The 23,745-nt window shown below is 37.9% G+C and overlaps 5 protein-coding genes across 8 annotated transcripts; 1 reads left to right on the forward strand and 4 right to left on the reverse strand.

Moving 5' to 3' along the window:
• Positions 1–1,148: 1,148 nt before the first annotated feature.
• Positions 1,149–2,003, reverse strand: LOC122415212 (G-protein coupled receptor Mth2-like). Its single transcript, XM_043427202.1, has one exon. The coding sequence runs from the start codon at positions 2,001–2,003 to the stop codon at positions 1,149–1,151; it is 855 nt and encodes a 284-aa protein (XP_043283137.1).
• Positions 2,004–2,602: 599 nt separating this feature from the next.
• LOC122414438 (sesquipedalian-1-like) lies at positions 2,603–4,927 on the reverse strand. Its single transcript, XM_043425712.1, has 2 exons — positions 4,194–4,927; positions 2,603–3,327 (listed from the first exon to the last, which is right to left on the reverse strand). The coding sequence occupies exons 1-2, from the start codon at positions 4,485–4,487 to the stop codon at positions 2,971–2,973; spliced, it is 651 nt and encodes a 216-aa protein (XP_043281647.1). The 5' UTR covers positions 4,488–4,927; the 3' UTR covers positions 2,603–2,970.
• A 131-nt stretch (positions 4,928–5,058) lies between these two features.
• Positions 5,059–5,840, reverse strand: mago (mago, exon junction complex subunit). Its single transcript, XM_043425713.1, has one exon. The coding sequence runs from the start codon at positions 5,650–5,652 to the stop codon at positions 5,212–5,214; it is 441 nt and encodes a 146-aa protein (XP_043281648.1). The 5' UTR covers positions 5,653–5,840; the 3' UTR covers positions 5,059–5,211.
• Positions 5,841–7,608: 1,768 nt separating this feature from the next.
• Positions 7,609–14,949, reverse strand: spin (Protein spinster). 3 transcript variants are annotated; one of them, XM_043426222.1, is made up of 11 exons: positions 14,632–14,949; positions 14,289–14,528; positions 14,001–14,197; positions 13,461–13,612; positions 13,168–13,371; positions 12,809–12,943; positions 12,453–12,714; positions 12,176–12,274; positions 11,510–11,729; positions 9,983–10,077; positions 7,609–8,840 (listed from the first exon to the last, which is right to left on the reverse strand). In XM_043426222.1, exons 2-10 carry the CDS (start codon positions 14,488–14,490, stop codon positions 10,025–10,027), a joined length of 1,524 nt encoding a protein of 507 aa, XP_043282157.1. In that variant the 5' UTR covers positions 14,491–14,528; positions 14,632–14,949; the 3' UTR covers positions 7,609–8,840; positions 9,983–10,024. The 3 variants fall into 3 exon arrangements, with proteins under 3 accessions (XP_043282157.1, XP_043282156.1, XP_043282155.1); XM_043426221.1 differs by lacking the exon at positions 9,983–10,077 and having other exon boundaries at positions 14,628–14,946; XM_043426220.1 differs by lacking the exon at positions 9,983–10,077 and having other exon boundaries at positions 14,632–14,945.
• A 3,606-nt stretch (positions 14,950–18,555) lies between these two features.
• Positions 18,556–22,636, forward strand: LOC122415107 (synergin gamma-like). Of its 2 annotated transcripts, XM_043426965.1 has the most exons (6): positions 18,556–18,658; positions 18,729–20,764; positions 20,885–21,060; positions 21,144–21,285; positions 21,367–21,509; positions 21,745–22,636. In XM_043426965.1, exons 2-6 carry the CDS (start codon positions 19,141–19,143, stop codon positions 21,985–21,987), a joined length of 2,328 nt encoding a protein of 775 aa, XP_043282900.1. In that variant the 5' UTR covers positions 18,556–18,658; positions 18,729–19,140; the 3' UTR covers positions 21,988–22,636. The 2 variants fall into 2 exon arrangements, with proteins under 2 accessions (XP_043282900.1, XP_043282899.1); XM_043426964.1 differs by having other exon boundaries at positions 18,632–20,764.
• The last annotated feature ends 1,109 nt before the right edge of the window (positions 22,637–23,745 follow it).

Consider the following 23,745-nt stretch of genomic DNA (forward strand, 5'->3'; position numbering starts at 1 on the left):
GTCACTGATATTTTTTTGAGTTTTAAATATTAATTTTCCAGTGGAACTTTGAATACATTGATTATCGTAACTCTAAAACGATGGGGGTTTTTTATGAAATTTCAAAAGAGAACAGTCTTTTATTTTTTTTTGAATTCCAACTCATTAGAATTATATGAGATTTTTTGCAAATTTTTTCCATCTAAAATCTTTACTCAGAACATTTATAAATTGGGCTTTTCAAGAACTATTAAATCGCATTAAAATATCCAGAGTGGAAAAAGTTTTATTTTTGTATTTGAATTTTTGATTGATTATAAAACGTGGCATGAGACACCGATGCACGTTTTTGAGAAACTTGCGGAAGGATGCCGCGGATTATAAAAAGAGCATGACGATGAGTAAAAAAAAGATGGTTTCTTCGATAAGACCAAAATTTAATAGGTAATTTTTTTACAGCCCCCGTGGCATCTTTTCCATGAGTTTCTCAAAAATGCACTTTGGTGACTCATGTCACGTTTCATTAAGAAGAAATTTATTAATAATAATGTAAAAAAATTGTTTTGTTTTTTTAGAGAAATTTAAAAAAACTAAAACAATTGATTAGTGAATCTTGACGCTGAAACCTTAAGGAAGTTGAGGCTGTACAGTCATTTTTTTTTCCAAAAGTTATGACCTGTACCTTTCAAAAGTTAGGCCAGTTTACAGTTTGGCAATGTTGCATACACTTTAAAGAAACGTTGGGGAAAAAAGACGACTTTAAAGGAAGTTGGGGAAAAGTTGGGAAAAATTGAAAAGAAAAGTATTCCGTAATATTTATAAAATTTCTCTAGACGCCATATCGTAAATGAGTTGAAATATTGTGTTTGCATTCATATGCAGTAGATGAAGCCAGAAATATGAGAAATTTGAAAAATGATGATTGAAGGAAGTTAGTTTTGTGTTAACCCATATAATTTTCGCTGTATTTCTGGAGAAAAAAAAAATTTCGAATTTTGCACGTTTTTTCGATTTACTACAAGAAATATTTGTACGACATTTCATCAGAAGCGGTGTAATGAAAAAAAAAAAATTGCCAGAATAAATACGACGCCCTTGATTTTTCGCGTGTTTTTGCATTAGAATTATACAAAATCAAATTATCTAAAGATGAAAATAATGAAAAATAATCATAAAGACTTACCAATCGTAACGCAAAGGGTATTTCCAGTATAAATCAAGTTTGCCGAAGCGAAGAGGCTATAAGCAACGACGAGACAGCCGACGTAACACATGAGTGTCATCCCGTAAAGATTCTTTAATTCAGGAATAACGGCATAAACGAATAGTGTTGCAAGTAAGAATGGTATTGAAATTACTATTCCAAAGGGATAAATAATTCGACCAACGACGATTTCCGGTACTTCGGGATTATGACACACGAGAACTCTTACGCCAGGGTGATTTTCGTGCACGTCCAAGCAATATTTCCACTGTGGAAAAATATTATCGCCAGTGACGAGGGTACCGTTCGACTGAAGGACGAATCTATCCTCGTCATATTTTTCAGGCTCGAGTTTGTATTTTCCGTTTGGACATCGATACTGATTTTTCACGAGTACAAAGTGATCCTCGATTCGACTCAAATTTCTTAAATCTTGAGCGAGCTCTGAACGCAGCAACGCGATTTCACCAATTCCTTTATCGCTCTTGTCATTATTTACGCACTCAAGGATTAAACTTCCCGCCAATATTTCATTACTCGGGCAACACTTTCGTATACAATGCGAAGTTATTTCGCACAAGCAAGCATAAGTTACGTTTTCCTCGTGCCAATACCATTTGGGAGGATACAATATACCCTCGTGGAGCAACGTTCCGTTTGGATAAATTGTCTCCAAATCAATGTCGGAAATCGACATCGCGAGTGACTTTAAACACGGACGTTTCAGCTCTTCTCCATTCATCGAAATATTATTCGTTCCTGAGCAGCTCGTCAGAATGGTTATCAGCGATAATGCAAGTTTAATGTTATTTAACCACATTTTAATTTATTATTCTATTATTTCCGCTTCGACGCTGATTCGTTCGTCAACCGGCACTTGGACGCTTTTTTCTCTCTCCTTTTTTGTTAACTTGCTGCTATCGGAATTTATTCGTGTGAAGTTTCATTCTCATATTAATGTTCAATGACTATCCAGAGTGTTTCCACAACAGTTCTTTCTTTCTTCCCTTCTTCCTTCCTTCCTTCCTTCCTTCCCGCCAAACTGCACCGCACCGACTAAACATTATTGGCATCGCGCGGGGAATCGCTGCGACGATTCCACACATTGCTTCCGAGCATCTCTTGCTGAGCCACGCTTTGAAAAGCCCCCACGGCATCCCTATGCACGTTCTCCCCGCGCTATCTAACCCCGTGGCATCTTTCTGCTGTTGATAAGATTGCTATCGTCTCGTTTTCACTGCAAGAATCGAGGGTGCAGCACCGTCTCGTGGGACATTGCGACGCAAACCACGATTTTCTTTCCCTCCTTTGGGAAGTACGGAAAGCACGCCGCCCGCGCTCGCTCGTTGTTCTCCGACTTCGGCTTACTAGTTTTCTCACTCGGAATCTAGCACTCTCCGCATAGACCAGTCGGTAAAATCTGATGCCTGCAGTTTGTTTTTATTTTTGAATTCATTCGTATAAATAGATTTCATATACATTCTCAATGCTGTCTATTGTAAAATGAAAACTGACGAAAAAGAATCAACTTTATCATAAAATCCCTCGCTTTGAGCTCTTTAATTTTCTTTTTTTTAACAATTCTGATATAATTCATCACGAAAGGTGAATTTCAAATTAGACGAGCTTTACGTGTCCGAATCGTACGGAGCTTTTTCTCATCAACTATACTTTGCAGAATTTCCAATATCAGAAACGTAATAGGGGGGTTTTTTTTTTCTTTTCAATTTTATATATATACACAGCTTATTGATGAATAATTGGAAAGAAATGAAGGAGATCGTTATTTATAACGTGATTAAAGAAGCGTCAGTGCTTCTTTTCTTTCGTTTCCATTCATTCGAATCGGCGAGAATTCTGCGACCGTATGAGGTGTGAAGTTCTCGAAAAGTTACCCGCGTTCTTGGCATATTTTCGGTTCTTCCAGGTGCTGATCTCACACTTTGAGAACGCTGATGAGGCTCGGGCCTATTAAACGGATTGTGTCTTGTTCTGGGCGGCGGTTTCGGGGAGTCCGGTGGTGGCGATACCGCTGCAGTCTCTTCCTCAGCGGCATCTAATTGACGCTGCAACTCGGCGACCATTAACTTCATATAATCGTAGCTTGCACAAGCTAAAGCCTTCATCCATTGTTCCATAGACTCCTGATGACAAAAATTTCATTCTTTTACGATTCTGTAACAGTGTTTCCAACGACAATTGTATTTTCTAATTGGTTGTTCAATAACTTAACGATATTTGGACTATCGCTAATGAAATCAACTTTCGACTTGCTTCAAGATTGAATAGTATACAATTACTGAATGTCGCAATGAAAATCATTCGACGGGGAGCATATTTGAACAGCCAGTTTAGCAGTATAAACCGGGTCCCAAGTCAAACCCTTTGAACGACAAAATGTACATCTTTTCAACAAAAAGGTGACAGTGGCCTAGGCGAACTGCTATAAAACTCTCTTTGAGCAAAATTAACACCAAATTTTCTAGTCCAAAGAGAGAGAGAGAATTGCTCGAAAATGGGCAAACACAAATTTTTACTTGTACCTTCCAAGACGGTATACGGCTTTAAGATGCTGATAATCTAAACTTGAATATTTGGAGAATGTTAATTATGACGCTGAAGTTTGCAACGTTACAGTTCAACGAAATGAACGAAAAAAACATTTGTAATTAACCAATTTTTTATTTCATCAGGTATCGGTGCAGGTTGAAAAACTACGAACTGCAAATTCGGCAGGGAATGAAATTGAAGAATTACTGAGAATTATTGGAGGCTTTTTTTACATCATTTCGTTGGACTCTAACGTTGCGAACTCCAGCGTCATATGTTAATTGGAAGGTGCAGCTCATCACTACAGAAGTCGCGATGAAGCATTTGAAAAGTTTGTATCAATAATTGTATGGCTCCTATTACAGTTGTTACAAATAAATATCAAGTTTATTTTGAGATGTTAATTTCGTCGTCGTCGATAGTCGGACAACAGTGATTTAACTATTTTTTTTCAATTTACCTGGGACTCTGCGCCAAGCAAATAACTTCTGTTATTAGGCCCATGAAAAACAATTTTGAAGGCAAAATGATCCTCGTCTTCGGCCAATTCAACGGTGCATCCCTCTAAGACAATCATCCCGACCGGTTCTTTGTCGCCTCGACGATCGAAATAGAATAATATATTACCCTTGAGCAGGAACCATCGTCTCTGATATCCTCGATTAACCTCGCTTCGTTTGTTCAACCAACCCTCCCGATCGACCGGCGTTGGCGAGGTAGCGAATGCCACCATATTTTTCTCGTTTATTTTCATTTCATTTGATAATTTACCAGTTTTATGCAAACAATCTTGTATACTCTATTCGATAGCACACATTTATTCGTTTTTTGCCTCATTTGCGTGTTTTAGAACGATGTACAGTGTCAGAAAATTATTAACCACCATTTACTGGGTGCGTGCGACTGGAGCGCTATAGCAAAAAGGATATATAGTGATAACGATTGATCTATATAGAAATAATGGTGGTATATCGGGTTATATTAAAAATCTTAAAAAATAATAAAAAAAAAATCACTCATAGATAAAATCATTCACTCCGGGACGATATGATCTCTACCGAACAAATGTAAACCTATAAAAAAAAAATCAGACGGAAATTGGACAAGACAGATTTCACGAATAACCTTTTTTTCGATAGGTTTGTTTAGTGCCGTAATAAAAAATTTTATTTCTGCATCACATCGATATCCGCATCGTGTGGAATAAAAAAAATTCGATTGGAAATAGCGGATATTCACAAAGTAAAAAATGGCCGTATTTCGTGTATGTCAAAAACGAATAATAAAAATATCGATTAGGTTTTGAAATAATGAGGCTGTTATGGTGAAGAATAAAGAGTTATCGTTTATTCGAGTCTAAAGAAATAGCGAGATCGATAATTTTTTAAAAAAATATCTTGAAAGCACATCTACGCTGACGATGACGCGCGTAGTTTCTCTTATTTCATGATTAAAGAAAATCAACATAATGGTATAACTTAGATGGGTATGATCTTGAAGTGAAGTCCGATGAGGGAAAAGACGAGACATTTAAGGTCCTGAACGAGGTAATAAAAACATCGAAGTCCTTCGGGATCACGTGACTGGTTGACGTCGAGAAGGGATCCTGTTTTGGAGGTTGTAAACGAGATATGTTCATCCCCGATCACGATTTCGAGCTCCTGACGTCCAACACGATCGGGTTGCGGCCAGAGCGAATCATCTTCCTGCATTATTTCTGAATCTTGTATTATCCTCTTCAATTCTTCCATAACGCATTGATGAACGTAAGCCTCCTTTCGAATCATTGTGTCGTTTTTGTAATTGGAGTTATTCGCGTAGCGCAATTTACCATCAGGTCTGAATTCGAACTCCAGAAATTCATGACCGAATTTACCTTTGTGGCCGACGTAGTATCTTATGTAAAAATCCGTCGACATTTTTCACTTTATATCGTTTAAGTGATATTATATTATGAACGATACGTGACTTTCGGTTTGTTAAATCTTGTTTTGTTTGGATATTAGGTTATGCGATGTGACGCCGTCGCTCACCGTTTCAATTGATCGTAACTTTGGACTCCGCTAACGGTAACTCGTACAGCTATAATCACGACGGCGGGCGACTAGACGATTCGTCTAAGTTATGCAGAATACGTGCGCGCACGCGCACTATGGGTACATTCTACTTGGACGCTGACAGCGTTAATAGCGCTATTTTTTTGCGTTCGACTTGGCGTTGTAAACGCTACAAGCGTTTAGATGGGTGCGTTTAGAATTGTGTTCTCAACGCTCCCGACGTTCAAGTGGTTAAACGCATCCACAGAGAGAATCGTCTGTTATCTCTGTTATCGTACTACTGCTTGTTTCGCTGTCTTCACTTTTCGATGAATCCAGTGTTATTTCGTCGAGTAATTGAAAAAGAACAAGATCACTTGTTGGTTCCGCCACTTTATAATCGCACCAAATGGAACATGACGTGAACGCAACCAGCGTCACGACGTTCACTTCAAATCGAACACATTTTAGTGTTATTAGCGTTATTAAGATTAGACGACTATAACCTCACTTGGAATTTTCGAAATCGAAATTCTTTGATACAGTTTAATCGATTAAAAAAAGGCTCTATCAGCCTACGCAGAACGATGGCAAAAATCGACCGACAGAGCCTTTTTTTAATCGGTCAAACTGTGTCAAAGAATTTCGATTTCGAAATTTGCAACTATCTCTCTCGCACTCACGGTTGAGATATACCAACTGATCCATCCTCTTAACGCTATTAAGATGATGGATCAGTTGGTAATCACAACCAAGAGTGCGAGAGAGATAGCTGCAAATTTTGAAAAGGAAATTTTTCCACATCGTTCGTCTGATCATGTCATCGGATTTTTGCGATCGTGCTGTATACGATGACATTTTTATTATTTTAATCGGACGAACGATGTCAAAGAGTTTCAATTTCAAAAATTCGAGGTGTGATTACCGACTGATCCATCATCTTAACGCTGTCAGCGTCCAAGTAGAATGTACCCTATGACTATAATCGTAATTCCAGAAAAAATTCAGTTTCCGTCGTGTTTTTCGTAACGTGCACAGCGTCTACAGTGCCACTACGCGGCAAATTAAAAAAATTCCTAGGTACAATTTAAAGCAGGCGCTCGTGAGAATTATTAATATTTTCTTTATTGTTGCATTAGAGGGTGCTCTAATGCACAATTTCAACGTCAAGACGTTAAACTACCAGTCAAAGTTTATTTTTTCCCGGAGGGCACAGTCCATTCTTCACGGAAAAGTGAGAAATTGACCAAATGAAACAAAAGGTTAAACACTGTCAATTCATCCACTAAACTTTCCGTTTCGACGACGTTTAAAACGTCATTCGATTCAGTTTTTCTCCTGTTACGTCATTCTGGTCTCGAATGCGATCGTTTTGTTGATCGGACGAAAACCGTATTTGATTATTTTCAACATTTTTTTTCCTAAATTTTAACTGTTTTCACAATGTTTTCAAGGTAAAAAAAAATAGCACCGGACAAATTGCACATTGGTTGTATGAGGTTGGCTTCGACGTTTGTATGTCTGTTGTAAATGGTATGCGCTGCAGTTTTTCCTTTTAATACTTGGCGTCGAGCCCACGGTCGAGCCGCTACCGCGTCTCTTGATAAATGTAGGAGAATGTACAGATGTCGGTAATGAAGGATTTGCCACAGCTGTGGTGTGAAAAGAATGGTTTGAGGAATGCGTTTCGCCGCGGGTTCAGCGGCAAACTCATCAGTGGAGTTGTTGCGTACTGTACCCTATCCCAGACACTTGTGGATAAAGGTACCGGGATAGATGCGTTATATATTGGATGAGAGCCTGTCATAGCGGTTGGGCGAGTTACTGGAAACGATAGAATCTCAATCTTAAACCAATTTATTTTAGTACATGGCCTGAAATATGTACAATCCATTGGAAAATTATTCATACGTTACAATTGCTTGTTGGAGCACCACCATCACAAGCGTCATTTTTGTTTTTCACGTATGAGCAAATATTGATTATTGTTTAATTGGTTGCTGCTTTTGCAATAAATTCACAATTGTTTACTTTGAGCAAACTCAAAGAATTATTTACATCCTAACGAGCGGCGATAATTACGTACAGAACAGTCTTATTTATTTTTTATGTTCACCGGAAGTTTGAGTTGGATCTCTCTACGAAGCCAATTTGCGCTCGTAATTTCATCAAGTCCATTATTTGTTGATAATCATTAAAACATTGAAAAAAAAAACGAAAGTTCCGTCTTCTTAATTGATCGAGTTGATTTTAAAATCGAGAATACAGCAAATCTCAATGTCGATAATACCAATGAAATTATTTCTCAATTCATCGAATTTTCGTACAATTACCGTCTCATTATTCAGGAGCCTATTATAAAAAAATATATAATATATTCATAAATATATTGCAGCACCCAACGAATACCAGAAATTCCGTGTTCTCTATTTTTTATATGAAAGCGAATGAACTCAGCTTCGCCAAACTTTCGTGACATATTCGATGCGCGTTCGTTCATACCGTAGATTAGTGACCTGAGTATTTAAGAATGATTGGGGCATACGTTTCCAGTCAAAGATTTTCTTCAAATTCAAATTTTGGTATTGAACGATTCGATCGAGATCTGCAAAAGTTGTTGAAATAAAATTTTGAAACAATGATGGGTGTCAACAAACGAAATGGTTTTGTAAAATATGCAATGTTACACTTGTGATTTTTCCGTTTCAGATTTTTTTGTTTTATAGTCTTCCGAAAGGACTGAAATGAATGTCTACGGAATCGAAAAGATGACTGAAATCTTCTCGAATTTCTATCGAATCGTCCAATATCGAAATTTTAGTCTCATAAAAATGTTATAATAGGAAACGTACATGCTGCAAACAAGCTATAAAGCTTTTAACGATCGTTCGGGGACGAACGTTCAGGGCGATTATCATGAAGAACATTTGTCATAACGATTATTTCATCGCAGAATAAATTGACAAAGTTTCATTCATGGACTTTGACCGATCATGGCTTGACAGTGGAATCCGGCACTCCGCCCTCGGCGTCGTCGTCGATAATCCGAGACATATCGGACTCGTTAGAGCCTGAAAAGCAAAAAAATTTTTTCATGATATTGGGTGGATACATCTATAAAAATATTCACAAGCTCTTGGACGCTCGGAAATTTCTTGACGAAACTCGAAGATCCGTCTCCCTTTCCTCCACTCCCCCGCACCGAAAAAAACGTTAACACGTAATAAGATATTTTGAACGTCACGTAGTAATCAACTGTGTGTCGAGGATGCTCCACACGTGCGCTAACAAATAATTTATTTTTTTACTTTCATTAATATTTTAGTACCCGTTGATACAACCAATTTCTCAATTAAACAAATCATATTTTGAACACTGTGAACATTATTCACATGAATCATTTTATCAGTTACTAGTCTCTTCCTTTCAGTAACATGCAGTTTCTCTCGATTGTACTCAATTGTGATTTTCGGATTTTTTCGTAAGTCACTGCTCAAAAAATTATTCGTTAACCGTATTGGGATTTTCTTGCTATTTTGTACTCGTAATTCCAGTTGTCAAATACAATAGAATCGATACAAATAAGAAAAATGTTGAGTGCAGATTACAGATGTACTAAAAGTTTCAACTGCGAACACAAGTATAGAACATCTTCGGAGACAATAAGGGATAGCGTGAAAAAGACTTCCATCATATAAACATACAGAAGTTGATGCAGAGGCAGAGCAGCTTGTCCCCTTTTTGCCTAAATCGTCAATTCCATGAAAAAGGAGTATAGATTATCAAAAAAAAACTCTCCGTTAAAAATTTACAAGAGTAAGGTCGAGGATAAAAGTATTAAGGAACGGTCTAATAATAATGGAGAAACTCATACATCAGTGTTATACATCAATGATAGAACCTCATATTAGTATCAAATGATTGTAGTACATATCACAATCACTATCAATACTAATGATTAATTAGTTGATGCAACGAGTGAAGCGTTCTAATGATGTTTCAGTTATTGTTCAGCGTCGGAAGCAGCGTTAGTAAGAGCAGTGAAAATGAAGAAAAAAAAACAGAATAAACAAATGATAAAATAATAATGGTCAGTATAATATGTATCGTGTACTGAATTTTGTGATTGTCGCTGTTGTTGTAGGTGGCACTATAGTTTTGTCTTGTTTATCGACACAGTGATATCATGAAAATAAATATAAATGAAAAGTACCAGATATACAGCACACTATCAGGTGAAGGGCCCATTGGTGATCTATAAATGCGTTGATTCTGCTTGCCCATTATTCTTAGTATCTAGATATTCGTCTGCAAGAAAGTAGTAATTTGTAAATTATAAATCAAACCTTATTACGTGCAGTATGAAATCATACATAATTAATAAACCGCCGCTGCATGAATGTCTCGAGCACATTTCGTTCGAACATCATAAACTATGTTATGTAATCCTTGTACAAATTACTTTAAGTAACAACGAATGTATAAGATGAAATTTTTTTGAAAAACTGTCGTGTTAATCACATGAAAATAGTTCCAAAATGTTATAACTAAAAGCTGTTATTTTATTACGATCATGCTCTAGGTGGGGATAAAAAATAATGATCAAAAAAATATTTACATGTTCGATTGTGCAAACCTATATGCAAGTGATGATCGAGTCGAAATTTCTATGCGCTTGACGGTCGCTCATGTTTAACACGGAATAATGGAAGTAGGGGCAAGGGGCTGGGGGATGGGGCAAAAAATTAAAAAGTATCATAATTGTACTGCGGTACGAAATGTGCAAAATTCGTGAAAAACGGCGGAAATAAATAAATGGTCAAATAGTTATAGTTAATATTAGGGGATTGAGTAACACGTTAAGCACCATTTTTTGGTGTCATTTCGCGATGCAGCGGGACGGGAGTGGAGTACGTTGCATATGAAAGAAAAAAAAATATACTCAGTCGCTGGAACATAAAATAAAGTATGGCAACTGGGGATACTGTAAGTCTTATGTCGTGCGCTAGTCGACGTCAAATATATCAAGTTAAGCGCCAATTCGTTGTTTGATTTTACTTGATAATTAACAGTGCACGGATTGCTTGAATGTTCATTGGAAAAAAAAAAAACAAACAAACGAGCAAACTATATAGGTATGGCTAAATGGCGCTTAACGCGTTAATCCTGAATGAATTTTGTTGTTGTTGTTTTTTTTTAAGGGGTACGCTACCTTACATCGGCTCCCAATATCTGTGGCTCTAACTCCAAACTTGATAGCAACTCATGCACTGTTCAGAGAAATATTAACGTAATCATAGATAGATCCTTTTCAAAATTTAATGGCGGCTTTATTTTCCGCAATGCGGTGTATGGAATTTATTTGATATTCCAACACTTCGGCGGCATTGTTTTGGGAGGGGAGGAAAAGTACGGATACATTGGTAAAATTTGATATGTCGAGAAATTGTGGGGTGAAAATAATATATTACGCACCTAGAGAGGGAAAGTAGACTAGTTCAAACCACGGGCAGAAATATCAGTGTTATAAGCACGCGGTTTGAGGTAGTCTAATTTCACTCCCGTGGAGCGTATACTATTTTCCATCAGACATACGCCGAAAGTTCAACTTTCCGATTTCGGAAAATTCAACTTTCGGTGTATGTGTGGTGAAAAAATTATATCAAGCCGATTCGTTGGGACACGTCGTTATTGCACTTTTTTGTTTGTTTGTGATACAAGATTTTTTTTCATAGCTTACCAGCTATTGTAAGATCAACCAATGCCTTGTCTTTTTGTATGTGAAGGGCGGTAAGAAAGAAGAACAAACTCCCGATGACTTCCACGAATATCGTGAGGAACAGAGCGTATTGTAACGAGCGGAACTCAATCCCTGGATCCTGGACGACTGTTACATTTGCAACAGCGGCAGTTCCAACTGCCGAAGATTTCGACAAAACTGGCTTTAGAGCTTCTGAAACCTAAGCCCCCCCCCCAAAAAAAAATAGACAAAAATTTGAAGTATTACTTATGGTCTATGATCGTTGATACTGTTAGGACATTCGAAACTTTACCAATTGCCAAAAGTTGATAATGCAACTTGAACTTCTCGTGCTTACTAAAGATGGTTTCCGAATTTATTTGGATAATTCACTCTTGTACACATCGCCGCTTGATTGCTCATAGCATAATCAAGAGACGCGGTAGCGGCTTGATGACAAGTTTTATATATTTTCGAAATTTATTTGAGATTCGTGGAGTTGCGTTGGATCGAGAAAAGTTCCCTTTATGGCAATGGTAAAAAAAATTGTCGTTCGTAACAAAAGGCTCAATGGGAAAACGAACGATTAAAAAGATCGAAAATAGGGCTTCCGATGTGTCGTTTTGTTTGTATGTTTGCAATTCATGTTTGCAATAAGTTACTTACCACTCCTATAAGATAAGGACTACCCGCATCACCAAACGCGTGAGCGACTAATATTTGAAAAGCTTCGGCGGTTGATCGTCTCGTAGGGATGACGACGTACTTGAAAAGAAATAAAAACACGATCTTATTAAAATTGTTTTTATCGAGTTTCGATGTAATTACAGATTAGCCGAATGATTCGAATCATGACTTGAATTCTATAAAAAATCCATGCTGATGATAAAACTTCCGAAATCAATGGAATTATATATTGTAATGTTCCTTCAAGAATTCTCACCAACAACATATCAGCTACGATAGACCAATTGAGATTAAGAGCCAGTTGTCCGAAAAATATGAGAGCGTAACAACCATTGGTATGACTGCTTGCGATAACAACTGCTATGAATATAAGAGGAGCGCTTATGAGCAAACCAACAGCGCAAATCAGCGGATCCGCTTGTTGATAATAAACACGAAGTTTTTGTGCTGTTATAGATCCAACGGGAACTCCGATCAAGCCAGCGAGCATGGCGATTAAACCAAATTTATACGAAACGCTGTGAATGAGAAATACCACATGGAAAAAGACTTATGAGTATTCTTGATGATAATAGATGTATCGACGTTTTTCGTACTCAAAAATTTACGTACTCGTTCAGATCGACGTCTTGACCGTTCGACTGTGTGCTCAAAGCGAGTTGGAGAAATTTCGGTCCCCACCAAGCCATCGCTCCAGCCACGAAAGCAACGCACGTGAAACCGATCGTTGAGAGTATAAAACTTGCACTAGAATCCAAGAAAAATAAATGACTTCAAAATTATTCTTACATTACGGGCCATACCTATAAATTTTGATCCTTCATCGTTAATTTGTAATGTTCATTTTGTACAATAGATATTTGTTTTGTTATATTTTAGTTCATCGCTTAGCCACCCCTTGATTCATTGTTTGATAATTACACACTCCTGTGAGGATCCCTCAAAATTCTCAAAAATATTTGAAAGATTACTTTTTAATTAGCGCCTTTATATCGTCTGCCCATGTTGTACTGGCAATATGGCAACCTCCTTCTTTTTCGCCCCTCACAGGATCTTTCACAACAAACAGAATAAGAAAAATTGCTAAAACTCCGAGAGCTGGTGTTATTCTCAATCCCCATTGCCAGGCGCCCGTTACTCGCGCAGTTTCTCCTCCCGTTATGTATCCAAGACCGCTGAAAATAATGCATCGCAATAGATAACTCGTGATACATTTATCGGTAGCTAGGACATTTTTGCAAATATATTATTTTCTAATACAAACCTTCCTACCGGTATTGCAAAATAAAATAGAGCCAGCATTTTTGATCTTGTATCTTTTATGAATAAATCGCTGATTATTGTCGGAGCTATGGTAGAATAACTAGCCTCGCCGACTCCAACAAAAGTTCTGAATGTTAAGAACCATCCAAAGGTCTGAAATTGTATTCTATGTACTCTTTTATTTTCCATCGATCGACTCCTTACATCGATTAATCTCTCAATTATTGGCTTTTATAGCATTGCACTTGGTAATCACATGAATCGTTAATTTAATTCAATTTGCATTTATTGTCAATAGAGAAAATTTCTCCAATATATGGATCCAAACTTCAAGTTATTAGTAATTTTGATCATTATGTCAGAAGATTGATGCATTTGATTTGACAAAATATATTTTTACATCAATTTGATTAACACTAAAAAGTAAGAAATAATGAGGAATAAAAAATGATAATTATAGAACATAGGTGTGCAAGCTTATTTAACAGCTTTCTAAGAAATTCATTCTCATATCAGAGGGGAACGGAGAATTTGTTATTACCTTCATGTAGGAACCTATCAAGGTCGTTAAACACCAGAGAAAAACACCGCAACTCATAATTATTTTTCTATTGTAACGATCACCCAGATAACCAAATAATGGAGCAAAAATTGTATAACTAACAATGAATGCTGTTTGTAAAAGTCCTCCGCTTTCGTTATCAATACCAAAGTCATTTTGGATATCGGTCAATACTCCTGAAATTAAAATTATTGTAATGTTCTTGCATATTTTCAAATAGGGAAAGCTCTGAAAAGTGCTCAACACTATAATAAAAGTTGATATTACCTGCAACAGTTGTACGGTCCATATAGTTAATAAGATTTACAAAACAAAGTACAAGGACAGTTGCCCATTCTCTACCACTGATAACTCTCTCGTTCGTTTCCCTCTGTTTTATTGTTTGAGGTGGATTTGTCGAAGTTTCCTGATCATCGTTAACCACGAGATATTGGTGAGAAATATTCGGTGGGATTCTCGTTTCGTCCATTATTACTGCTTACCAAAAACTTCATTAACGAATTATTCCTGTACAGCCCCGAAATCAATAAAGAAACAAACTTTATTATTTATAATATTGCGTCAATCAAAGCACGATGTTATTTGTCAAAAATAAATTATAATAACCCGCCTTTCGTAACATAACCCTGGCGCGTTCACGCATAACACGCATAACTGTTAACTGTGATGCCTGTGATAGGTCGTCGTCAAGGAACACGAGCGATCACTCCACTTTGTTTTTGACGAAATAGTAACAGAGACGACGACTGCACTGCAGTAATTACGATTGCAGACGTTGGGGCGGCTCTCTCTCTCGCTCGACTTGCTGTTGGTCGTTCCTAGTGCGGTTGCGTATCTCGTCTGCGTGTTTCGTCTGCCTTGAAACAGACTTGACTTTGATCGTTATTATCTCCTTGTTTGCCTCAGCTCCCAACTGCATTCTATTTTTTTATTTACTATCCTGCAGCAACCAAAAATTCCCGTGATTCCGTGTGCCACGTCATTCGGGCCATATCCTGATACAGTTGTGACGTATTGTATTTGATTCAACGGCGGGAATATATGTTATTGGTGCACAAATAAATTCATTCGGCGAAATTCAATATGGACCGCTTGCGGGCCTTATAGTTTGAATCTTTCTTTGGATTCATAAATTTAAAAAATTCTGATTCTCTGAAAATAGCGTTTTTTGGTTTTTACTACTTTGGATAATTTTAAGGAGGAACATCAGCTTGAGAAAAGTGTGGTGATAGGTAATGAAACTTTTAGAATACATTTTTGGATATATTTTCTATATCCTCTCCAATTTTTAATCCATTACATTCAGCCATTTTTTAGTGAATCATTTCCAAACTTCGAATATTTAACACACCTACGCATAGGTAGGAAATAACTCCACAGATCCCATCTTTTCATACTCAAAAACAAATAAAAAATGGTGATAGTTTAGAAAAAAAGTACTATACCACAGTTTGAACTCCTCTAAAGAACATACGTGCAAAATTCGAGGTCGTTTAATTCTGCCATTTTTTAATATATCATATAAATTCCACCCAAAAATGACTTATTTTTGGGAGTTAATCCCGTATAAATAAAGCAAATAGGGTTTACATAACTTAGATAATTTAGATAAAAACAATGAAATTCGTATTTACGTAACCTCACTTTACGTGAAGCTGATGTTCCTCCTTAAAATGCATGGCCACGCCAGAATTTATTTAATTTATATAATAATAAAAAAAAAACAGTATTCAAGGATTGACTGAAAATTTCGCCTAAAAAGTTTTTTCGCCAAAAAAAAAAATAAATAAATTAGCAAGATTTTTATCATGGTATGGGATAAAACGCTATCGCTCCGGTAAGGAGTCTCTGGCAGCAACTCGTCATATATATAAATGTACTTGTCTCAGAGTCGCTGCCGCGACTCTAGATCGGGTGGGGTTCAATATGGCAAATAACCGAAATGTAGTACCATGTCAAACGGTGATATTTCGAAATTTTAAAAGGGTAGGATCAAGGAGGGTTGGGTGAAGATTGGCCGAAAATGGCGTTTCCACTTTGTCCGGTCAGGTGTCCGGTCAGCCGAAAGTCACTAGTTGAAATAACAGCAATGTATAGTTCTGTAAGCACAATATCGCAGTGAATGTTTTTTAGTTGTGGGAAATGAATGAGGGATCGAATAAATAAGAACGCCCACAAATTATTACGAATGTAGATAAAGCTATGTTTATTAAATATATTGATGAAATTAAGAGGATGGATCAGTCGGTATATCGCAACCGTGAGTGCGAGAGATAGCTACAAATTTTGAAATCGAAATTCTTTGACACACAATTTGACCAATTAAAAAAAGGCTCTGTCAGTCGATTTTTGCCATCGTCCTGCGTAGGCTGACAGAGCCTTTTTTTAATCGGTCAAACTGTGTCAAAGAATTTCGATTTCGAAAATTCCAAGTGAGGTTACACCGACTGATCCATCTTCTAAAAGATCTAACAGCTCGTGAAAATTTTGGTGTTGACGGTTAGACGGAGGACAAGAGGAGAGGAAGTCGTTCGTTTCGTCACGCTCGCGTAAGGAGAGATCGGCATCAATAATTTTTTTGCCACTAATTTTGATAATTATTGTCAATTGATTAAAAATCAGTAATTATTTCAAATTACATTATCAATTGACCAAATAATTGGAAATTGATAGAAACTTTATTGCCAAATGACGATTCATTTTTAAATTGATGGAAGAGATATTACCAATTGATGAAAAATTTCCAATTGATGGAGGGGATATTGTCAATTGACCAACCAATTTCCAACTGATGGAGAAGATTTTGCCAATTGAAAATTTTTCAATTGATACAAAATGTTCTGTCAATCGACCATATAATATCTAATTCTAGAAAATTTTTTGGCCAATCGGTGGATCGTCCATTGGAAATCCGGGCGATACCAGCGCCTGATTTACGCATACATAGAATACGATACGTCCGTGAGTATCTTCTTCGACGCTTAGGTTGACGGCTCGATGGTTTTCGATGTCTAGGTCGACGGCGCCATGGTTTTCGATGTCTAGGTCGACGGCGCCATGGTTTTCGATGTCTAGGTCGACGGCTCCATGGTTTTCGATGTCTAGGTATACTTTTCCATCGAAAACCATGGATAAATATGCCTAGACATCGCTAAGCATAGATAAATAGACCTAAACAGCAAAAACTATGGAGAGAACTATGCCAAGACATCGAAAGCCATGGAGTCGCCGACCTAGAGATCGAAAACCATGGAGTCGTCGACCTAAACATCGCAAACCATGGATAAATAGACCTAAACGGCAAAAACTATGGAGAACTATGCCAAGACACCGAAAACCATGGAGTCGTCGACCTAGACATCGAAAACCATGAGATCCGTCGACCTAGACATCGAATACCATGGAGTCGTCGACCTAGCATCGAAAACCATGGAGTCGTCGACCTAGACATCGAAAACCACGAAGAAATATACTCAGACACCGAAAAACCATGGATCCGTCGACCTAGACATCGAAAACCATGGCGCCGTCCCCCTAGACATCGAAAATAATGGAGCCGTAGCCCTAGACATCGAAAACCATGGAGCCGTCGCCCTAGACATCCAAAACCATGGATCCGTCGACCTAGATATAGAAAACCATCGAGCCGTCGACCTAAGCGTCGAAGAAGATGTTCACGGACGTATCGCATTCTATGTATGCGTAAATCAGGCGCTGGTATCGCCCGGATCGCCAATGGATGATCCACCAATTGGCCAAAAATTTTTCTAAACTTGAATTTTATATGGTTAATTGACAGAACATTTTGGATCAATTGAAAAATTTTCAATATACAGTATCTCCTCTATCAATTGGAAATTGGTCGGTCAATTGACAATATCTTCTCCATTAATTAGAAATTGGTTGGTCAATTGACAATGTAATTTGTAATAATTAATGATTTTTAATCAATTGATAATAATCATTTTTACAATGTGCATTTTTGACCAATTTAAAAATGAAAAATGAAAATTTTTTTTTGCCGATCTCTGCGCGTAGGGAGAACCAAAATTGAGGAAGAGAAGAAACTCGATGGGAAAGAATTTCTCGAGAGTGGGGGGAGATCGATTAGGTTTATTTCGATAAGAGAAGCTCTGTCGCCTCCGTCGTTGTATCGGTAACCATCACATCGTCGATACTTCGAAAAATGCAGTCTCGGGGGTCTCAGGGCGGGTTGTTCCAACTTCTAGGTAAGCCTATCTGACAGTTAAAGGTCTATAAGTCAATGCTTTTACTCGCCAGATAAGCTACCTAAAAGTTGGAACAACCCGCCCTCGGTGACAGGGGGTCTCATATGTTATTATTGGGTCACGTGTGAATTTCTCAAGTCCCCTTGTAAAAACACAATTAAGGTGTATAAAAAATAAATGCCCGTTTTCTTTAACGTTAATCTTAATTTAAATTCGGTTCTATCTATTTTATCAATTTAGATTTATCCGGACGACTGCCGGAAAATCACAGCTCTCATTGGTTATCGCTCGTCGCTCATCGCTATAATCGCGTGTACCAAAGACCTAAACTGGTCACGGTCCGGGGCAGGGAGGTCCGGGGGGTGCGTCTGTGAGTACTGTGTACTGTGACTACGTGCTTTGGTATAGGTACAGTCTCACTCACAGTCAATATCGGTACACGGCCTATGTAGATCTCAAGAACTATTTTCATATATAGAAAGTCTCTTGATAATGGATAATCAACGAGTGGACAGACGACGGGACAGACGGACCTGAAACGGACAAAGAGGAAAAAATCGTCTGCTCGTCGCAGTTTGCAGTTCGCATGCACGAAGCTGCTGCTCCATCAAAAATGTCATTACCGAAAAATTATGAGAATATTTTGACATTTTTCATTTGCGCAAATTACGGAAGCGAAACGTGTAAACGCATTCGGGTCATACACTGAGTGTGCGTGAAAAAACGTCAATTAAAGTACGACGGGAACGGTCGGGTAAATTTTTTCGGAGTGTCACTTCTGTTTGTGGGAGGATTTTAATTAAAATATGATCACGATTTGATAGTCGGGTGTGGACAAACAAAGGAAAGGAAAATACGAAATTTTGACAAAAGTAGAAGACGATAGAAAAATGAATAAAACTCGTGGAGTCGCGAATAAAAGAGTCTCACAACTACCCAGTTGGCTGTGGTCTAATTCCAATGTTTTGCCCACACTGTACAGGCGTATTTGGGAATGTGTGAAAGAAGAGGGGCCTCATCTGGGCGCCAGTCAAACCGAACTCTTGGTCGATACCAAAAAAGTATTTCCATTGTTGTTAACGAGTCAATTACCAACTGAAGTCTTGGGTTACATTTGGGGTTTGGCAAACCAGAAGTATGCTGGAAAATTGACAGAACAAGAGCTTTATGTGGTATTGGCGTTGATAGCTGTAGCTCAAACATCTTATCCATTTACAAATTTACAAGTGTTGCATCTGCTGCCGGGTCCACCAGAGCCGAGACTTAATTTATCTCTGATTCATACAACCTTGTCCCTGCCGCCAACACTTGTTGCATCTAACCAAGATGCACTCCAACGACGTGATGATTGTGCGACAAAGCATGAGGTTCAAGGAAGATCCGTGCATAGATCTAGTATAGCCTCATGCGGAACAATATCAATCCCTGGTATTGTGCCCAATCTTTCTGATCCTGGAGAAATTCAATCTGATTCCAATACTCAAATCTCAAGGCTACCATCCCCCATGACAGAAGTAACTTTAGAATCAAGAAAGGCGGCTACAACATCTCAATTGGATGGAAAAACTATAATCACTCAGGCCTGTTCATCAAGCGATATGAATGATGAATTCTCAGATTTTCAAAGCGCGGCACCCTCCCAACAAGCACCCCAAAGTATACCTATGTGGGATTCCAAACAAGGCTCGGCAATTGGCAGCCGGCTTGCCAATCATAATCTGGGAGTGAAAAAGTTGAGCGAAAAACCAAAGAGAGTTCTGTCCACTGGGTATTCCAGCACAAATAAAACTAATAGCGGATCAAGAAGTATTCATTTGGCACCTGAAAAAATGATTTTCACTCCTGTTAGTAGAGAATTGCTTCCAAACATTGAGCGATTGGGAGATATTTTTTCTAAATGTGCCCTCAAGAATCAAGCTAAGACGGTGATTTTGAAGGACACTGCTATCAGAAACAATGATCCTCTCAGATTGACGAGCGAACTGCAAGACAGTGCTCCCGTTGTTAAAATTGAGACGCCGTCTATCTCAACGAGATCGATTCCTGGTAAGACCGGACTCTCAGCACCTCCTAGAGAATCTGCTAATTTGGCGCAGGATCTCATGAATCATCAAGTAGAGGATAAATACAGTGCTCTAAGAGTTCTTGTTGAAAAGCCTAATCTCGTGGAATCGTCAAGATCGAGTGTTGTCATTGAACCAAACGGTGCCACGGGCACTCTCTCTCAGTCGGACGATTTTGGTGATTTCGTATCAGCTGAACAACCTGAACCGGACATAGAGGTCTTTTCCTCCCTGAATTTACCAATGAGTGCCTCGTCGACGTCCAGCCCGTACAATACCAGCGATTTTTCTATCGATTTCGAACGATTCAAGACGACCAACGGAGTTAAAAAACAGAGCGAGACTCCCCCCGATTCAGAAGCGATCAGGCAAATTTTTGGCAGTCTTGATATCGAACCCAATCGGGATGTTTACTTCACGGAAGAGAAGAATGAGGCAACCGTTAAAGCAGGTGCGTCAACTATTCGAAATGATTTACAAGAAACTGATTTTCTGTTGATCAGTGTTTTATTATTTCTTGATCAGTTGATCAGGAATTTATAATATTACATCGCTTTATATTGTCTTACAGAAAAAATAACATCAAAAGAAGATACGATATCGGTAAATAGCATTGAACTAGTGAATGGATCGAACGAAGCTATAATCACGAGGTCGAATTCCGTACCAAGTCTCGACCTCAAGTCATTTTTATCTCCATGCATAGATGACGAGCAGCAGCAACACCAAGTGGAGGACATGCATCAGGTTCGTTATTATTCGCATATAACTTTAACAAAATTCGAAAGAAAAGAAGCAGCTTCTAATTTTATCCCACTTTGATTTATTAGCTGATTTATTCGGAATGGAAACAGTATATGGAGAGTTGCGTTCTCCTTTTACAAACCACAGCTAATGTTTTTAGCGGTATAACTTCGGAAGTTGTGCTTCACGAAGTGCTGACTTCGGCTCACGGTTACAATTTCCTCTGCAGTGAGTACAACTTGATATCAAAATTTATGTGGTAGTTCGGTCGTTTTATCCGATAAAAATTGTAACATATGTAATCGACAGATTTAGCGGAAGTAGCGGCAGTTTGTAGGAGAGTCAATTTTTCCCACAAGGAGATGAATATCAATATAATGGGTTTCGATGATATTCTTATGGACATTGATAAAATTTGGGCCGAAATGGAACCATTTTACGCCAATATTCCAGTATGTATTTCGCGATTGTCGAGAAATATCCCATCCATAATATTCACCAATTGGAGATACAATTTAATTTTTTAATTTCGCTCGTTATTATTTTGTTGGAAAGTTTTATGTAAATTTTTTAAGAACAACAATCGCATTTTTTTTTTATTTTCTCATTGGATGATCTGGGAGCGATTAAATAGCACTTTGATTTCGCACAGTTTGAAATTTAATCGTTTAATCGAATTTCATTTAGATCGTTACAGAGTTACCGGTATGGCCGTTGCATCAGAACGAGAGTTCAACTTGTTGTGCCCTCTGTCTAACAGTCGTTACTAGCGGAAGAATCGTCTACAATGACAACAATTATCATGTCACCTGTGCCAACTTATGGCTAAATTGTGTGAACCACAATTTACCGACATTGCGATATCCTCCTTCTTCATCTCTTCTATTGCATTCAGTGCCAATTGCCTCGGCAGGTAACAGTCAGATCTGATTGCTGATCGAACAACAATTATTCATTTCTTAGCGCACAATTTGCGATTGTATTCTCTCCCTCAATCATTGTCTCTCCTTCATTTTCATTTGTTTACGATAGAACGTCACATGTAACTGTCCAATTTATTGTCCACCACATTTCAGCGTCATTCACCCACGTTCGTTATTCGACTTCTTTCTATCCCCAATATTATTATTTATATCGTCAACTAACGTAAAAATTCGTGAAAACACAGTTCTTAAAATAAAAAAAACTTATAGCTTTTATCGTTGGTTCGTATTTCTTGGCCAATGGCGTAACTTGCCTTTTCGGGCCCCAATGCAAAAAAAAAAAATTTACATATAACATGCAGTCGCGACAATTGCGTGGCTTATTTAATAAAATGTTTTCTTTCACGATTTTGCGCGCGCAAAATCGTCAATGAGTTTCGAGACATCCATCGTTTCCGCTTTTTCTGCCTCGATGCTCAGTAGCGCTAATTGCGAAAGCCATTTCGCGGATGCAATGGTGACTGGAATCGTCAAAAAGAGAAGCAACAACGAGTAGATTTTAGAGAAACTCGGACTCATGTAATTGAATTTATTGATTACAAGTTCTGCCATTTATTTGATCTTGTACCCCGGAATAAACACCTCTTATCACGCTCGCACAATTGTATTCTTGTCCTCGACACTTCGAGAGATCCAAACCGTTTTCTTTCAATATCTTGCAGAAAATTCAAGTAATTTCAGTAGCTGATTGACCTGTTAAATGGATGAATCCTAGAAATGTTTCTTTGAACTCGAGTTTTCTTGGCTTTTTATCGATCACATCGTCCTTAATTATGCCCACGAGCTGATCTTTTTTCGAAATATCTTGAGTCGTATCCGCATTCATTGAGAAAAACGGAGCTGAGTTTATTTCCGCGAGCAGTTCTCGTTTCAGATGATCACTTAAACACTATTATTTCGTTCTGAATTTGAGGACTGAGATATTTGACGATATAGGTTCCCTTGAGGTTTTTGCCTTGTCCTCGAAACGCCACCGTATTCTTAGCTAATTTTAGTGTTATTATTATGATACGCTCCAAAACTTTGCACCAGAAGCTTTTTTCTTTCCGGATCTGTTCTTGTAGATTTTGATCCAGATTTTCTTTTGACAAGCAAATTTCTTTCGCGTAACAAGCTTCCGTGTGAGATGAATTTCCTCTGCGATCTTTGATTTTTTTGTGGTAAGTTCTGCCAGTCATTAATTTATGTATCCACCCCGATTTTTTACGTGCTTGCGAAAACAACGACAAGCTTTACAGTAAACCATATCTAACTTTGGAGTAGCGGAGTCACGACTGTTCCATTTCAAGATCGGATTTGTTCACCGTGGTATACTACGAATTTGAAAAACAACGATTTTCCTCATTTTTTGGAAACGGACCTCTCGGTCTGTAAGAGCCGTGGTTGAGAACAAATGTCCTCATATCCGCTGTTATTGTTGTCGGATAGTAAGCTATATCACTTGGATGTTCTTTGTGAATTAAACTTATGAGACTTATCATGTCGTGTTTGGAACCAGGATCAATAGAGCTTACCATTGCATCCGATTTATATTCATGTGTGTGCTGTTCAAGGCTTACTGTACTTACATTTGTATGATCCTTTTGTAATATCGAAGCACTGGCACTTGATGTTACACTTGGACTCACGGTTGTTCCATCAGCTTCTGATGGCATAGGCAATACTCTTACCGCATTATCAGTATCAGACGCACCTGTACTCTTGT

Source organism: Venturia canescens, chromosome 8, assembly GCF_019457755.1.
Source record: "Venturia canescens isolate UGA chromosome 8, ASM1945775v1, whole genome shotgun sequence".
Lineage (NCBI taxonomy): Eukaryota > Metazoa > Arthropoda > Insecta > Hymenoptera > Ichneumonidae > Venturia > Venturia canescens.

Excerpts from the sequence above, each read along its gene's own strand:
- LOC122415212 (XM_043427202.1), bottom strand. The coding sequence starts at position 2,003 with ATGTGGTTAAATAACATTAAACTTGCATTATCGCTGATAACCATTCTG.
- LOC122414438 (XM_043425712.1), bottom strand. The coding sequence starts at position 4,487 with ATGAAAATAAACGAGAAAAATATGGTGGCATTCGCTACCTCGCCAACG. Across the intron at positions 3,328-4,193 it reads TGCTTGGCGCAGAGTCCCAG|GAGTCTATGGAACAATGGAT; the intron begins GTAAATTGAAAA and ends TTTTGTCATCAG.
- LOC122415107 (XM_043426965.1), top strand. The coding sequence starts at position 19,141 with ATGAATAAAACTCGTGGAGTCGCGAATAAAAGAGTCTCACAACTACCC. Across the intron at positions 20,765-20,884 it reads TGAGGCAACCGTTAAAGCAG|AAAAAATAACATCAAAAGAA; the intron begins GTGCGTCAACTA and ends ATTGTCTTACAG. Across the intron at positions 21,061-21,143 it reads AAGTGGAGGACATGCATCAG|CTGATTTATTCGGAATGGAA; the intron begins GTTCGTTATTAT and ends TTGATTTATTAG.
- mago (XM_043425713.1), bottom strand. The coding sequence starts at position 5,652 with ATGTCGACGGATTTTTACATAAGATACTACGTCGGCCACAAAGGTAAA.
- spin (XM_043426221.1), bottom strand. The coding sequence starts at position 14,490 with ATGGACGAAACGAGAATCCCACCGAATATTTCTCACCAATATCTCGTG. Across the intron at positions 12,715-12,808 it reads CAAGACGTCGATCTGAACGA|CGTTTCGTATAAATTTGGTT; the intron begins GTACGTAAATTT and ends TCTCATTCACAG. Across the intron at positions 11,730-12,175 it reads GTCCTTATCTTATAGGAGTG|GTTTCAGAAGCTCTAAAGCC; the intron begins GTAAGTAACTTA and ends GGGGGGGCTTAG.